This window comes from Leguminivora glycinivorella, chromosome 2, assembly GCF_023078275.1.
Source record: "Leguminivora glycinivorella isolate SPB_JAAS2020 chromosome 2, LegGlyc_1.1, whole genome shotgun sequence".
Taxonomy (NCBI): Eukaryota; Metazoa; Arthropoda; class Insecta; order Lepidoptera; family Tortricidae; genus Leguminivora; species Leguminivora glycinivorella.
The window spans coordinates 4,220,347-4,238,440 of NC_062972.1; the positions used below are offsets into that span (position 1 = coordinate 4,220,347).

General features: G+C 37.1%; 1 protein-coding gene across 1 annotated transcript; it reads right to left on the bottom strand.

Moving 5' to 3' along the window:
* Positions 1-2,858: 2,858 nt before the first annotated feature.
* On the bottom strand, positions 2,859-12,993 carry LOC125235016. The gene is made up of 5 exons (XM_048141468.1): positions 12,975-12,993; positions 9,974-10,085; positions 8,277-8,400; positions 4,692-6,584; positions 2,859-3,089 (listed from the first exon to the last, which is right to left on the bottom strand). Exons 1-5 carry the CDS (start codon positions 12,991-12,993, stop codon positions 2,859-2,861), a joined length of 2,379 nt encoding a protein of 792 aa, XP_047997425.1.
* Between the last annotated feature and the right edge of the window lie 5,101 nt (positions 12,994-18,094).

An 18,094-nucleotide genomic window follows, 5' to 3' on the forward strand; every position in this document is an offset into this window, starting at 1 on the left:
CCACCTTTCTCATCAATAACTGCATATTGTTCCTTCGATATCTTTCACTATATGTAGATGATGATATGTATTTAAAAAGGCAAAAAAGCTGGAGATCATTATAATGATTGCATGTTTCAAGAAGCGAAATCGCAAAAGCCAGTGTGCCAGCTCTTATCAATCTGTCTATACAAACAATAAATAAAGTGTTAGCTGCAAAGAGATCAGAAGTCATCCATTTATTACATCACAGCAACAGGGTAGGAGAAGGGGTCATGCCAAGTATGGCAGTAGGTACATATTAAAACACAAAACTTTTTACTATAAAAAAAGTTTGACATATGAGGGGTCCAAAAGTTCGAAATTTGGTGTGACGTAATTATGGATGGTGGGCTCATTCACCACAGTGACATTGACACTTTACACTGACAATTCTCTGCCTATTTCTGGGTTCATAAGGGTTGTTAAACATCGTCAATATTCATCGTCAATGGGACTGGGCCGGCCATGTCTGGCGCATGCACCCACAGAGGTGGGCAAAAATTAAAATTGCCACAGTCTGGGTGCGAGACGGCGAGGATCTGGCAGACCCAGGCGGCGATGGCGGGATGACCTAGACGCATATCTTAAAGCTCGGCCACACATGCGCGTTTTGAGAGCGTAGGCGGAGCGTTAGCGAAGCGTCAGCGGAGCGCATAGATAGCGGTGCGCCGGACGAACGCTGGCGTTGCGCCCAGCGCACGCCGTCGGGAACCAACGAGCGCGGATTGCGAGAGGAATGCGCGTGGATAGCGAGCGGAATGCCAGCGTTCCGCCTGCGCACCGCTATCATTGCGCTCCGCTAACGCTACGCTATCAAAACGCTTTATGTGTGGCGAAGGCTTTAGCGACTGACCGGAGATTGCTCAAGACCGTGACGGATGGAAATCCATGGGGAATGCCTTTGCCCAGCAGTGGGACACCAATGTAGGCTATTAAAATCGTTAATATTTCCTTGTTCTTTAACAAACGGCGAAGTGTCAGTGTCGGGTGGCGATTGTCACCGTTGTGAAATAGGCCACAAAGGATCATCATCTCTGCAACTTGCATAATTCCCTCAGTCCTTCCGTTGACAGCAGCTAATGTAAAAATGTTCAAATAATATATAAGACTAAATGTAGTTTTGTGTTGTAGAATTCAGAAATAGACATTTGAAATTACTTTGAAGACTTTTATTTTACTACTTATTTAATATCCTTAAATAATGTATTATTAAAATCTGTACTTAATATTGTATGATATAAATTATATATTCTTGTTTCTAAAAAATAAAATAACTCATAAGTTATTCTTAAGTTATTGGGTAAAAGATAAACTGTACAATAATATTAATGAGATCTTAGCAATTACAAAACATTGATTTACATTCACAAATTATTCTTTAAACTTTTACAAAATCAGTGGACTCCGATCGGAGCACAAAAACTTACATTTATAAAGGCCAATTTGACATTTGTGTCATATTATATTATATTATTCTGTGTGATGACGGGTTAAGAATTTCACCACCCCCTTTCTTCCCGTAGGTTTCGTAGAAGGCGACTGTGGGATATGGCTTAAATTGTGGCGTAGGCGAGAGGCTGGCAACCTGTCACTGCAATGTCACAGTTTCGTTTTCTTTCAACCCCTTATTTGCCAAGAGTGGCACTGAAGCTTTAGTAGTTTCATGTGTCCTGCCTACCCCTTTATGGGATACAGGCGTGATTGTATGTTATGTTATGTGTCATATTATCAAGGGTAATCAATAATTGGATTTGGCTATAATGACTAGAGGATAATTATTACAATTTAACCAAATACATTATGTATAATGATTATACATTAAATATTATTGAACAAATCAAACAAAACTGTTCATCCGAAATAGGTGGTTTATTTAGCTTACTTAACAAATAATATGACAGAATACTTATACAATCCAAGAAAAATCTTAACACCGCGATGTACAGGTCTGCACGGACGGTACAGCGACATCTAGCGGGATATTGATACACTAACTTACTTTACGAGTCGTACATTCCGCCCACCAAGGAACGTCTTACGTTACTTAGAGAAATATTCCGCCCACCGTGACAAAGCTTCCTTCATAAATGAAGTGGGATTTCGTAAAATTTCCTGGCGGCTTAAACATCTTTATACAACTAACTAAAACGCTATTAATACATAATTTAAACTTACAGTAATGCAATTTGCTTTTACATCAAGAATAAGAATACTCTTAATACTAGCAACAAGAATATAAAATGTTTAATGAAAACAATAATAAAATTGATTTGTTACTTCATCAACTGGACGTAACCTTAACTTAAAATTAACATAATAGTGTCCACATGGGACGAAACATAAATAGTACTTGAGTAAAATACATGACAAAAATAGACTTGACGTGTAACCTAGGTACTAATCGGCAGAATACATAGTTTTGAGGTTGGGCGTTTTATTAAGGACCCTTTTGAACGTAGAGTAACAACGCGAGTGATGTTGTCCGCACCGGGATGTTTGTTAACTATCCGACCAAATAGCCAACGACTTGGAGGCAAGTCGTCTTCCTTGATTAGAACAACATCTCCAATGTTTGGTTCTGGAGTTTGTTGGGACCATTTATAGCGATGTAAAAACCTTGTAAGGTATTCATTCGACCATTTTCGCCAAAACTCCTGTACCATGCGTTGTGTAAACTGCCATCTTCTTAAATTGCTAACATTAACTTTCGAATAGTCGTAGTCTGGCACTGTAATTAGTGGTTCCCCAACTAGAAAATGTCCAGGTGTTAAGACATTTATGCTGTCTGGATCATTATCTAAACGATTTAGGGGTCTAGAGTTTAAACATGCTTCCACTTAAGCCAGCATCGTAGCCATTTCTTCATACGTCAACGTAGATTCACCTATAACTCTTTTTAGGTGGTACTTCGCTGATTTGATGCCTGCTTCCCACAGACCGCCGAAATTGGGAGCATGTGGTGGAATAAAATGCCAAATGGTGCCTTGGGTTGCTAAAGCTTCTGCAATTTCTGCAAACATGTTCCTGTTCTCCGCTTGTAACAATAAATTAAGTTCCCTGGAGGCACCCTGAAAATTGGTTCCGTTGTCACTCCAGATTTCGTGGCAGGGTCCACGTCTAGCTACCAACCGCTTAAAGGCTTGTATAAATCCTTCAGTAGTGAGACTGCTAACTACTTCAATATGAACAGCTCTCGTGGACATGCAAATAAACAGGCATATGTATCCTTTGAAGGATCTGTGTCCACGTCCGCCAGATGTTCGTAGCTGGATAGGCCCGGCATAATCGACCCCGCAAAATTTGAACGGACGTGCTGGAGTAGCCCTTGCTGAAGGCAACTGTCCCATTAACTGTGATTGAGATTTATTTGCTTCAGAATATCGAATACAAATGACACACTTTCTAAAACAGGCCTTCACTAAATCTTTTGATCCTAAAATGTAATATCTTGAATTGATGTAATTTTGCATAATTTGTGGTGCACCATGTAGAGTCTTAATGTGTGCGTCCACTACTATAAGACGAGACAATGTAGAGACTTTGGGCAGTATTATTGGATGTTTTCTGTCATTGCTTAGGTAGGTACTATTTTCTAATCGCCCTCCAACTCTCATAATGTCCTGGTCATCTAAAAATGGGTTCAGGGACTTTATAGTTGAACCTCGTGGCATTTGGGTTTCTTTGCCTTTTAACTTCTTAATTTCCTCCTCAAAATATTGTTTTTGACATTGTCGTATACAAACATCGAAAGCATCCTTTAGTTCTTTACTGGTCAAATATTTTGTGAAATGTTTATCAGTGACAGACCTCCTTGAGTTTAAGAACCGTCTGCAATAGGCAATAACTCTGATCAATCGTGTTAACGACGAAAACTTATCCCAGATTTGGCAGTCACTTGTAATATGCAATACATTTGCTGATTCGAGTTCTGTATTTATGTTTTTCGGTCTGTCATATTTTATTGGTTCCTTTTGAAGGTACTTTGGTCCATTGAACCACATTGAAGTTGTGGTAAGCTCTGATGGACGTAATCCTCGTGAAGCATGATCTGCAGGATTCAGCTTAGATGGAACATGGGACCATTGGCTGGCATCTAAAGTAGTTAATATTTCGGACACCCTATTCGCAACGAATGTTTTCCACCTATTTGGGTGACTGTTAAGCCAAGCTAGGACGACCGTAGAATCTGTCCAAGCATGAATATCGCCTTTGTCTACTTTAAGATGCTCCGCGACTTCCATCAACAGCCGAGTTAGAAGAACAGCCCCACATAGTTCCAGCCTGGGTATAGACACCTGTTTAATAGGTGCCACTTTGGTTTTTGCTGAGACTAATGTAACCGTGACTTTATCAGTTTCGTCTATCACTCGGACATATACCACAGCAGCAAATGCGATTTTTGATGCGTCACTAAAACCATGAATTTCGATTTTTTTGCTGCTTTTCTTTGCTCCTATCCATCTGGGAATTTGGACAAGTGTGAGCATTGTCAATTCTTCACGATAAGTACGCCATTCATCTATTATGTTTTTAGGAACCTCCTCATCCCATGATATTCCTGTTAGCCATAACTTCTGGATCATAACCTTTGCTAAAATAACACTAGGAGCTACCCAACCCAATGGATCAAATAGCCTTGAAATATCAGAAATGATACTTCTTTTGGTTACCGGTAATTTCATGGGTGGAAGTGAAACTGCATAGTGAAATTCATCACTCTCTCGATTCCAGGTAAGTCCTAAAATTTTGATTATTTCGTCTTGCTTTATTTCTATTCCACTTCCTACTTCGTTTTTCTCCTTTTTAATCATCTCCAATAAGTTGTTGTTGCTAGTAGTCCATTTCTGTAAAATAAATCCAGCCTTTCCCAGTAATTCGTTCATCTCTCTATAAATTTGAATCCCTTCTTCTTCAGTTTCGCAACCTGTCATAAGGTCATCCATATAGAACTCTTTACTTACTCTTTCAGTGGCTAAAGGATAATTTTCTCCTTCATCTAGAGCTGTTTGTTGCAAAGCCTTGACCGCTAAATATGGTGCACTAGCAGTGCCAAAAGTTACTCTTAGTAGTCGATAATCTTGTAGCACTGAATCAGGACTATCTCTCCATAATAACCTTTGAAAGTCTGCATCTTCTTCTTTGACCTTGACCTGTCTATACATCTTCACAATATCAGCTACTAGAGACATGGGATATAATCTCCAACGCAACACTAAATGTCGTAAATCTGGCTGTAGTTTCGGTCCAATCAAAAGGTTATCATTTAAAGACACTCCATTCTTACCTTTGCAGGACGCGTCGAAGACCACCCTCACCTTGGTAGTTTCCCTCTCCTTTTTAACAACTGCGTGGTGGGGCAAGTATACGGCGTCTATTTTATATTTCTCTTTTTCAGGTACTTTTTCCATATGTCCTAATTGTAAATATTCATCGATCACATTTTTATATTGGGAGCACAGTTCAGGGTTTTTGTTTAATCTCCTCTCTAGAGCATAAAATCTGTTTTCTGCCACATCTCTTGAATGGCCATATTTGCAGCTAGGGTCATCATCATCAAACGGAAGTCTTACAATATACCTTCCCGTGTCGTCTCTAGTAGTTGAATCTGCAAATATTTGTTCGCACTTTTTCTCTTCTTCAGTCCATAAACGACTTTTAACCATAGAAACGTCAGACTCTAATTCCCAGAATCTCTTCAGAAGATCATCTTCAACCAGGTAAGTGTGAAACACAGATACGTTGGATGCATTTTGGTTGCATCCAGTTTCTCCTGCTATAATCCAACCCAACGAAGTGGCTTGGGCTACCAGTGTTTTTTCTTTATTTTTCTTTACCTCACCTGCAACAATCTGGCTATAAACCACAGCGCTTAATAAGACATCAATCTTGTTAGGTGTGTGATAATTTGGATCAGCCAATTGTAATCCAGTGACGTCTATAGAGCCCAAGTTTACTACTTTCTTTGCTGGCATTATGGTGGTAATTTTGTTCAGTACATATGCCTTTACTGAAAGCCTTTCTTCAGGGTGTACTAACGATTGTAAGTTAAGTATTACTCTCCACTTTGGAGTTGCATTCTTTTCTCCCCCCAGACCAAAAATATTACTGCGTATTGGTATACGTTTCAATCCCAGATATTGAACAGCTGCCTCCGTAATAAATGAAGCTTGAGAACAAGGATCTATCATTACTCGAACAGGATAGTACTCATTATTCTTCGACTGAGCTCCCACAACTGCAGTGGGTAACAATACCTGACCATCATCCCCCGAAGAGAAACAAGCTGTGATGTTGGTTATCTCAGAGTCAGATAATTCAGTTAACTCTTCAGTGCTCTCCTCCACTGTACCAACATTAGTTGTACTTTCTGTTACCTCGTCGGAAGAAACACTGGTACCAGGACCATTCTTGGGATGAAGTAATGAGTGGTGGCGACGTTTACAGACTCGACATGGGGTAGGATTTTGGCATACCTTTGCTGAATGGAATCCACCTAAACAATTGAAACACAAGCCTTTGGTTTGGACAAACTCGCGTCGTGAGTCTACGTCTTCTTTTGCAAACTGTTTACAAAATATAATTTTATGACCTTCTGAACAAAATGGGCATTGGTTGCTTTGAACTACATGTAAAACGCGTGCTTTATGAGTAGTGGGGGTGGGGTTATAATTTACAGTTTTCTTTGTTTCTGTGAACTCTAAAGCTCTAAATCGATTTGTGATAAAATCTTTGAATTGCTCAAAAGTAGGTAAGGTTTCTTCCGTGGTTTGCAACGATGCAGTTAATTCCCACTGCTTTCTAGTTTCTGGGTCTAACTTGAGAGTGAGCAAATGAATAACTATGGCGTCCCAAGCATCGACGTCAATACCTATATTTTTTAGAGCATGAAGACAGTCCGAACTGGTGTCAATTAGTTCCTTTAAAAAATTTGCTGACTCACAAGTTGCGTTCTTTTGAGATAAAAACCGTTTTAAAATAGTTTGACACATAAATCTCTTATTATTATATCTTTGTTTTAAGCATTCCCAGCACTTATAATAATTGGAATTAGATATCGGAATTTGCCGAAGTAATTGTTCCGCTTCTCCAGACAACCCTTTTAAATAGTGCATTTTTTGTACATTGTCTATGGATTCGTTTTTGTGAATAAGAGACTCAAATAAATCACGGAATGTAGTCCATTCGGTATATTTGCCTGAAAAAGTTGGAATAATAATTTTTGGTAGCTTCACTGAATTGGTTTTTACTGCAGCAAAAGAGGTACCGGGGATTTGTATGGGTTGTTCTTGACTGGTCCGAATGGTTAAGGCTTCAGCCTCTGATTTTAATTCAGTCTTATACTCCACATACAATTCCTGGGTTATATCATAGAAATCGCTCTGAACATATGTAGACGACTTTAATTCGTTGTGATGATTTTCCATCAATCGTTTGTGACCCAACAAGAACTCCGTCCACAACTCATCCAAAGTATCTATTCTAACCTCTATATACTTTAAAGTTATACACTCTTTCGGAGATTTTTTATAATTTGTTCGAGCTTTGGTTATACGTTTATTTACATCCTCTTGGCCTGCAATCAGGGCTTCCATTTTTATTATAAAATATATATTAAAAAAAAACCTGTAAATATTTACAGCAAGGTCCAAATTTAGATACGTAAATATAGAATTTTAATTTTATTCCAAATACAACCGATATAACCCGTGAACAATTTAATTCTATCGCTATGACACTAAAAACTTTCTATGTTTCTATAATGAGTTTACAAAAAATTACAAGTGTTTATAGGAGCAAATTTTTCTAAGTCTATAGAATAACCTTTTAAATTTTTACAAGTGTTTATAGTAACAAAATTTTCTAAGTCTATAGAATAAGTTTTTAAAATTTTACAAGTGTTTATAGTAACAAAATTTTCTAAGTCTATAGAATAAGTTTTTAAAATTTTACAAGTGTTTTTAAGATGTAATTTTTCCGAAAAAATTGGGCATAGGTTCCCCATCTGAATCAAAATCCTTAAACTAATTATTCTAAGTTAGTAAGCTAATGTACTTATAGTCCAACTTTGCTTGTTTCTTGACTCTATGATGATGAATGTTAAAGTTTTTCAATTCGCATACATAAAGTTCAGATTGGCACTACACTTCTATTTAGAACCACTTTTTAACACACTGGTTTTTATGGCACAAGAATTTAGGTTGTTTTTTCTTTAACAATTGTAAAAGTACTCACAGTTTGTCCTTTGGTTTCGTTACCTGTATCATCCATTCACTTGCACCATACCCTTCCGTGACGTCACGGATGTAGATTGTTCGCTGCCGGAGCCTTCCTTCCAAAGCGCCCTCTGTCGGCTGCTCTTGGACGCAGTAGTACGCTCCACTAGAGATGGGTAGGGGTGAGTAAATACTGAGTATTTACCCGTAATTTACTCAAAGCACCGAGTAAATACTCGTATTTACTCATTTGGGTGAGTATAAACTGTTACCTAAAAATAATTTAAAAAATGAGATTTAAGTACTTAGTCGTGTTTATTTTAACTGTGTGGACATGTTTAAATGAGATTTATATTATTAGAAGCTTATGGGAGTCTTAGTTTGTCGAAAAAAAGGTAATCTTTGTGAGAAAAAAATAGTGATAATGTTTAGTTAGCAGTTTTGTTTTAAGAAAGCAGGTATTTACAGTAAAAGTATGAGACTTCAATGAAATTGATGTTCTAGATAACGGCATGACGTTCGGAAGTGATTGTTAATGTGGCACTTACGACCTTTTATTAAGGGTTTTCTAAAGAAAACTCAAAAATGGCTCAGCTGGTGACGTTTAAAGTACTAGTTTTGTGTTTTGTATTATATGGCCAATAATTTGACGGTTTCTGGATATTTTTCCAACAACGAATTCGAAAGTTATAAAGGTATAAACATTATTTCGGCCTTAATTATCGTTTTATTCCAAAACTGTTCATATTATTAAAAAACTTTTTTAGAAACATTCAATTAATTTTTAAAGACCTATCAGATGATGTATAACACACTGGTAATTTCTGAATTTTATTTTTGTGAAAAATAGTTACATGTATGGAGAGCACGTCTTTAAAATAAAATTAATATAAATTTGATTACTTAACTTAGTAGTCGATAACAAAATACACCAATATTTCTAATTTGTATTTCCATTTCAGCACGCGAAATAGTTTATACCCATCAATTTGAGTAAAAACGAGTAAATACGGGTATTTTGAGTAAATACTGAGTATTTACTCGATATTTACTCTTGAGTATTTACTCACTACCCATCTCTACGCTCCACACGTACTTGCTGAAATCGCCCCGAACAGCAATCCACTGCCCATAGGTGCGTTAAATAATTCGTCCACTTCTGACGAATTATTTATTTTGATTTACGCAAAAACCGTTTCCACTGCTATTCCTGCCGGAATCCGGCGACACGAAGGACCATGAACAAATCAAACAAAACTGTTCATCCGAAATAGGTGGTTTATTTAGCTTACTTAACAAATAATATGACAGAATACTTATACAATCCAAGAAAAATCTTAACACCGCGATGTACAGGTCTGCATGGACGGTACAGCGACATCTAGCGGGATATTGATACACTAACTTACTTTACGAGTCGTACAATTATGATAAATGAGAAAACCTTAGTTTTTACTTATCTACTATGACCACTCTAATATGTATCGTTTATCAAATATTATTTTTTATTAAACTCGTACATTTCTTCCGACGGTTAGTATTCTGTACTCCCCCTAAAACTACAACGTTACTCTGCAAATTATTAAAACAGATGTATGCTTTTACTTCATACGGTTTTCAATACATTATTCATGATAATTATGATAGTCATCGAAACATTTCCCGACGCATAACCCAGGAACTTGGGACATTTAGGACAACACGTGGACACAAAAACGATTTTCTTTTGTTTGTAGCACATAACGCATCTTTTCCGCATGGTCTGGTTCCGTTTGTCTCGTGGTAACTTCTGGAGGGTGTGCACGGCACTGGCAGAAGGTATATGCACTTCTACTTCAATCTTCTTTTCACCTGTGATCAATGACATGGATTTTAGCTATACTAATACCTAGTATTTCTTACATTATAACTAGTAGATTATTATCTAATAATTGCTATTATTTAAGTAGCTACATAAAAGACGTACGGTTGAATCTTGATTTAATGTGCAAATATTCTCCTTGACTATAAATTGTTCAGTACAGTTTATTAACAAAATGTTCTTTTATGACGAAGTCGTTTACAAACATTTGGTTTGGTGGTTTTGGTTTGGTTGTCCGAAAGAGAAATGTTTGAAAACTCAAAATAGTTCTAATATAGTTATTTGTTATACAAGGGGGCAAAGTTGTATTTTAACGCCGAGTGTGGAATTTAAATTCTATAGTTGAACCACGAGCGAAGCGAGTGGTTCGAGAATAGAATTCTGAACTTGCGAGTTTTTTAACACACAAGAAGTAAAATACATTTGCACCCGAGTGTAACACAAAACTTTTCCCCTCACTATTATAGCGAGGAAACTACAACGCAAAAAATGCGTTTATCACTGCTTCCAGTAGTTTCACAGGTGGTAAATCATCTTTATTACTAGATTCACCTACTTTTATCAATTTTAAAGCAATTAATTTGACTTTATTCAAGGTCAAATTACTTTACCCACTAGTGGATAAAATGCGTTTTTACCCGCTGGTATTAAAGGACAAAACACGTGTTTCCAAGCTAGTGAGGGGAAAAATAATAAACTATCGCATCAACAACCCCCATGTAAAAAAAACTATTAAGACTTACAAGACTCATAAAGAAATAGAAAGCATAGGTACACTTAAAAAATAAGTTATGTATATTATGTGCACTGTGCACAGTATTATTCTTACGTAACGTGTCCTAGTTTTGACAAGGACTGACTAGACATTCTCCATTTCATTTCTTCATACAGATTTATATGCCGAGAGTTTCAGAAAAATGTTACCTAGTCCATACTAGGTAGTTCAAAATAGGGCCGTCCCTGTATTCACAAAATGGGTAACATTATATTTATGAAAGTCTTCAAAACATTTCCCTAAGCATAAACCGGGGGTCTTCGGGCACTTTGCACAACACGTAGTTACATAAACTGATTTCTTCTTTTGGTAGCAGACAGTGCATCTTTTTCTTTTAGTTCTGTTTTTGTCTCCTCTTGGTAATTTATAAGGCGAATGCATGGAGTTAAAAGTGACTTTTTGGAGTTCTTGTTGCCAATCGATGCAATCTGTAAACATGAATCCAAAATTGATATCTGACTTACGTGTGTGTTTACTTTTACAGGAGTACCTACCTACATACTTTACTGACCTACACAAGTAAAATTAACGTGCTCGACTGCTCGTCGATATTTTTCTCGCGATTTCTTTCATATTCGTAGCAGTAGGTACCGGCCAAAATGTCTCGGGGCGCGCAACGGACGTCCGCGACGGAGTGTAACGTCTCCTCAGTACATTTTGTTTTAGACGTTTTTAGGGTTCCGTAGTCGACTAGGAACCCTTATAGTTTCGCCATGTCTGTCTGTCCGTCCGTCCGTCCGTCCGTCCGTCCGTCCGCGGATAATCTCAGTAACCGTAAGCACTAGAAAGCTGAAATTTGGTACCAATATGTATATCAATCACGCCAACAAAGTGCAAAAATAAAAAATGGAAAAAAATGTTTTATTAGGGTACGCCCCCTACATGTAAAGTGGGGGCTGATATTTTTTTTCATTCCAACCCCAACGTGTGATATATTGTTGGATAGGCATTTAAAAATGAATAAGGGTTTACTAAAATCGTTTTTTGATAATATTAATATTTTCGGAAATAATCGCTCCTAAAGGAAAAAAAGTGCGTCCCCCCCCCCCCTCTAACTTTTGAACCATATGTTTAAAAAATATGAAAAAAATCACAAAAGTAGAACTTTATAAAGACTTTCTAGGAAAATTGTTTTGAACTTGATAGGTTCAGTAGTTTTTGAGAAAAATACGAAAAACTACGGAACCCTACACTGAGCGTGGCCCGACACGCTCTTGGCCGGTTTTTGAATTACACTCAGGTGGCGTGGCGCGGACGTCCGTTGCGCGCCCCGAGACACGCGACGCTCTGGTGTGGTCGGTCACTTAGTCTACCTACCAAGTTGTTGCTTGAAATGGACTTGGACTGCTTAAAATACAATCAATCCCTTATATTGCTTTCAAGATAGCGTAACACCAGAAGAACAAGTTATACTCGAAGAACCATTTCTACTTTTATACGTTTACAAGTCCTGTGTTGGTTTACACAGCCATAAATAACGCAACCGCTTTACTTGCAAAGACGTTGTTTTAATAGTCTGTAATAGACTAGAATAACCAGATGATGATAATAAAAGTGTGCAAATTTCTTGATTTCGCTCACGCTTTACCGCGTTAATAATTTAGAACATACATAAAAAAATATATCATTACATTATGCACTAAATTGTGCACTAAGTGTACGTCTTTATATTTTTGTTCTTTTGTGAGTTGCTGTATTGGCTCTTTGTTTTTTATGTTTGTTGTATTATCTGTGTAAATAGCTGTTGGTACTCCTTAAATAAATAATAAATAATACATTATTTGTTAAACTTTTTATACAGGTATCGTAAAGAACGCCCAATTTTTACGGACATTTTTATTAAAAGTCTAGTCTAGTCTAGAAATTATTACTAATTATCAGTCATGATTTATAGTAATCTACATTAGCTAATTGGATTTCCACCTTATCCAAGTTCAAAGTTCGCATCTTAACTTTGACCCTTTGATACTGACTACTAACTAATGGCATTTATTCATTTATTTTTAGAAAACAAATCGAAAAAGAAGAAAACCTTTCGCGTCTACTCCGAGGAAGCTTTGCATAATGCCCTTTACGACGTCACCGTAAAAAAGAGAAGCATTACCTGGGCAGCCAAAACTCATGGAGTACCCCGCACTACAGTTTTCAATAGACTCCAAGCGAATCACTTCGGAAAGATGAAAATGGGACCAGATACATTACTAGGATATGACGGAGAAGAACGCCTAAAAGATTGGATTATAGATAACAGTCGGAATGCGCCTGTTACAAAGAAGGAAATTTTTAATGCTGCTAAAAGTCTTGTTGATGATATGGGAATAACTAATTTCAAAAATGGGAAACCAAGTAGAAAATGGTATGATGGATTTTTAAAACGACATCCTGATTTGAAAGAAATAGTGATGAGAAGCAAGCAAGAACCGAATGATTATAACGAAACAGAGAATGTTTGTTCCTCCTAATTAAATTAATTATTAAAACTGCCCGAAAATGGATAGTGTTGTTGAGTTAAACCGTGATCTCTACTACCGTGAGCTACTATGTTACATAATTTGTACTTGTTTTATGTCATTCCCTGGTACTGGTACATTAAATTAACAGAGACAAGTCTAAAAAAAGTTCTATTTTATCCTAAAATTTAAAATATTTACCTGATCATGAGTGCCTGAGATTAAGTGTGTACAGTCTTTATGGTCTAATTCATCAGTAGATCAATACATTTTTTAAAATCTCTTCTGTATTCCAGCCGGAAAGCGATAAATTTCATTACAATTTCGCTGCGCTAATCGAAGTTACCGCTTCCCGGCTCCGTTGAACAGAAAAATTGTATACACACCTTCGCCAGTAAATAAGAAAGCCTCAGATCACATGTTTGCTGACCTCAGCTCGGCCTCGGCCGGCAATAATTACTAATTTTATTAATTTTGAGTCGTACCACCTACAAAACCAATTTATACGTTAAATATTTCAGAACACCAACCAAGTAAGCCTGTCAACCAAACAAAAAAGGCACCTCGTCGCACATACGATCAGGATGCTTTGGAACGAGCGCTCTACGACGTCATTACCAAGCGCAAGTCTACACACGCGGCGGCCAAAGCTTACGGAGTACCAAGGACCACCATTTGCCACAGACTTAAAATAAAAAGTTTCGGAACGCTGAAAATGGGGCCAGAAACAATATTAGGTGACGATGGAGAAGAACGAGTTAGACGGTGGATTATAAGTAATGGTACCAAAGAACTCCTCGCGAAACAGCAAATCTTGGATATCGCAATTTTAGTTGCAACTGATCTTCGAAGATCGCATGCTTTCCTGAAGGGGAAACCTGGGAATACGTGGTATAAACAATTTTTAAAAAGACATCCTGATATGAAGATGTACATTAAATAATTATGGTTCCCGCTTTTTACAACAGAAAACACAATTGGGTACCTACTATACTGCATGTGCAGTTAAATAATTTTACGAAACAGGCATCCGCGCCTGTCGGAACCACAAACGTCTTACTAATTATTTGCCTATGTACCTAGTCCTACCTGTTTATTATTTTTAAAGTAAGCATTTAATAATTGAATTGTTAAGCAAGAAGAATATGCGTATGATATGTTGTTATGATATTGAAATATTAATTCCTTGTCAAAAATATATAGTTTATCTAGATTTTAGTGCCAGAATATCACGCGTTGTTTTAATCTTTTTTTTATTTTATTTAATTGTTGTTATTTTCTGTGACAACCCATTATTGTAAATAAGTAGGTAACTACTACTTATGTGCAAATATTTGTACTTTAGACTGTACGTGTTCTCAACAAGTAATAAAATAAATAAAATATATTTCACTTCATAAATTATTATCTTCAAAGTTGTATGATTCTTCATATTTTATTTAATTTGCGTTTGCATTGTCGCTCGCTAGCCTGTATAAGAAAGAAGCGCTAATATATGCCATGCTGGAGTATAACTCGACAACGTATACCAATGCACCATGACCTATCAAAAAAAAATTGCCTCATACGCGTTACTTCATTTTAGAAAACGCCTTTGAACCACAGGAGAACAAAAATCGTCGTAGAAAAACTGATACTGCGTACACTGCTGAGGCATTAGAACGTGCTCTTGGCGACATAAGACGCGGCAAAAGTTTCAATCAAACATCCAGAACTTACGGCATACCCAAAAGTACAATTTATTTGCGCGTAAAACTGAATCGGTCTGATAAGATGAAGAAGGGACCGACTCCTGTATTAGGCGAAGACGGGGAACTCCATTTAAGAGACTGGATTATAAACCAAAGTGAGTACGGACTTGTAAAGAAAAGGGATATTATGAATACTGCACTACAAATTATGACAGATCTTGGAAAGAGAAATACTTTTAAAAATGGACGGCCAGGAAATAAATGGTTTGACCGCTTTTTAATACGTCACCCCGATTTGAGAACGTTTGTGAAAAAGACAAAATAAAAGAAGTCGGATGATAAGTAAAGATCTGTAATGATAACTGAGTGAGATTGAGACTTATAATTCGACATAGATTTAAGTAGGTAATTATTTGATGAACCATGTTTTGTTATGCAATAAAAATAAACTTCTCACCCCTTACATTATTTTTTTATTTAAAATTAACGTCCTTTCCTTACCGTTGCTTGGCTTTGTAAACTTTTTGCAATTGGCAGTTGCTACATTAGTTAACAAAAAACATTGATTACAGTTGAATTCTTGCAAGGCGATATGTACCCCAAGTTGGTATATAACGGGCAACCATTCAGGCCCCACAACGCTTACCGTCGCAATAGACTTCAGCTATGGTACTGTCGATTCAGGAAGGGCGCTAATTGTAAAGCTGTAGTGAAGACCTTTGATGGTGTGGTTGTGGATACGGATGGTGGGATGGTACACTCGCACCCTTTGTATAAGAGCGAATTCCCATATTAGGATTCAAACTGAGCGGCGTCCATTTCAAACAAATGTGTTATGTTGGACGCTCGACGTTACGCTGCTCGTTATTGTAGCAGATTGAGTGAGACAAAACATGTAAAATGTAATAAATGATTAAGAACTTAACATATTGACTTCCAGGAATATGTCTAGGGCGCTCGTACCATTTGTTCAGATTCCAGATTAGCCACTAAGTAGGCGTAGGTAATTAACGGTCGAACAAAAAGTAAATATCATATTCTGTAAACTTAACGCGGAACCGGCAAATGCAAAACTGTGATCCATAGTTATGGTTTATTTGAGGAGAATAATGGATATATATTTTCTTTAACTAACAACATTAACCTAAATGTCACAAAAATCGAAGAAATATTTATTATTTACCCAAATAGCAAATTGTAAAATTAAGTGATTTCGTATTGTTTAGTTTCGTTTACTTTGAAGATTTAGGATAATATTTGTATAACTTGCAAATTGCAATCCTTATTTACTAGTCAGGAATGTTATTCACCAAAGGAAACTGTTTAGTGGAATTTAGAGAGGAGTCTCTACCTTATTTTTTTCGGTAGATTCCAGTCAGTATTCACTAGGCATTGTGTAATGTAATACAGTAAAATTAAATTCTCTTGTTCTTTATTTTACTGCCATAAAGTTACCCAGGCTTGCCATTGGAACGTTTCCCCGACAGGCATCGAGCTGACGAATCATCTTATTCCAGTTCAAATCATGCAAACCAACGGAACCCACCCCTCCCTGATATACCAAGGGTTCTCGTTCACGCCTCACAACGCCGGCCGCGGGAACCGGGTCCAACTCTGGTACTGTCGGTACCGGCGGAGATTTAACTGCAAGGCTGTGGTGAAGACGGTAGGTGAAATTGTGGTGTCTGCTGGGGACGCGAAACATACACATTTGTATGAAGGACTGTGCTAGTAAATGTCGATGATTAATTTTGTTGTAACCTCTCAAGTAAGTATCGACTTGTCGAGAGATACTCGGAAGGGTCTTAATCTGGAATTATCGGACAGACTATTGGTGGCTAGTACCATAAATTGTTGATAATGTTGATTGTTAATGTTTACCTGCGGATAAACAATATAAATATTTAAACAGAAAAAATACAATAATATTATTTTATAAAGCTTATTCAAATTCCTACAAGATGGGACAGATTATAAATAAGTGGATTTTTGTATGGTTATTAGACTTATATTGACTGGGATATTGACCGTGATTACCTTTTTTATTTTTGTCGAGCTCCCGATATTTCGATGCAACTAAACTGGCTCTAAGACATATTTTATACATACTTTAACCCATTCATGGCCAAGGGCTGTCGAGCGTACACATCACGCCGGGCCACCATACAAACCGTTTTTAGCTAACACGCGTGACTCAGCTCATGGGTCTCGGGCCTGGCGCGAACGCAATAGTTTTTTGTTATACAAGGGGGCAAAGTTGTATTTTAACGCCGAGTGTGGAATTGAAAAACGAGAAAGTGAAAGGATACTATAGTTGAACCACGAGCGAAGCGAGTGGTTCGAGAATAGAATCCTGAACTTGCGAGTTTTTTAACACACGAGAAGTAAAATAAATACATTTGCACCCGAGTGTAACACAAAACTTTTCCCCTCACTATAGCGAGGAAACTACAACGCAAAAAATGCGTTTATCACTGCTTCCAGTAGTTCCACAGGTGGTAAATCATCTTTATTACTAGATTCACCTACTTTTATCAATTTTAAAGCAGTTAATTTGACTTTATTCAAGATCAAATTACTTTACCCACTAGTGGATAAAATGCGTTTTTACCCGCTGGTATTAAAGGACAAAACACGTGTTTCCGAGCTAGTGAGGGGAAAAATAAATTGCCGCTTATGAATCCGGCCAGTTGAACAATCTTATGCAACATTTTTACTAACCAACTGTTTTCTGTTTCAACGGTTCAGAAAATTATTAAAAAAATATTTATAATGAAATTCCGCTACTTAGCGCGTGATTATGTGTATTTCTAGTCAGCCTTTACTTTTTAATCCTTTCAAGCGAGTGATGTCAATTAAAAGTTTATTAACGCCTATGTGGCGACGTCGAATAGACATAGCTCGCTTGAAAGGGTTAACCAATTAACCATAAACAAGGTCGATATCAGCCTTTCCTCCGTATACTATAACCTTCAATACACATCCAAACTGGTCAGTTAACAAATACAGTTTAACACCGTATTGTTGGGATTTGTTTTTAATGTATTGACGGCACCAAAGTCTGCCACGCCAAAGAACAAGAG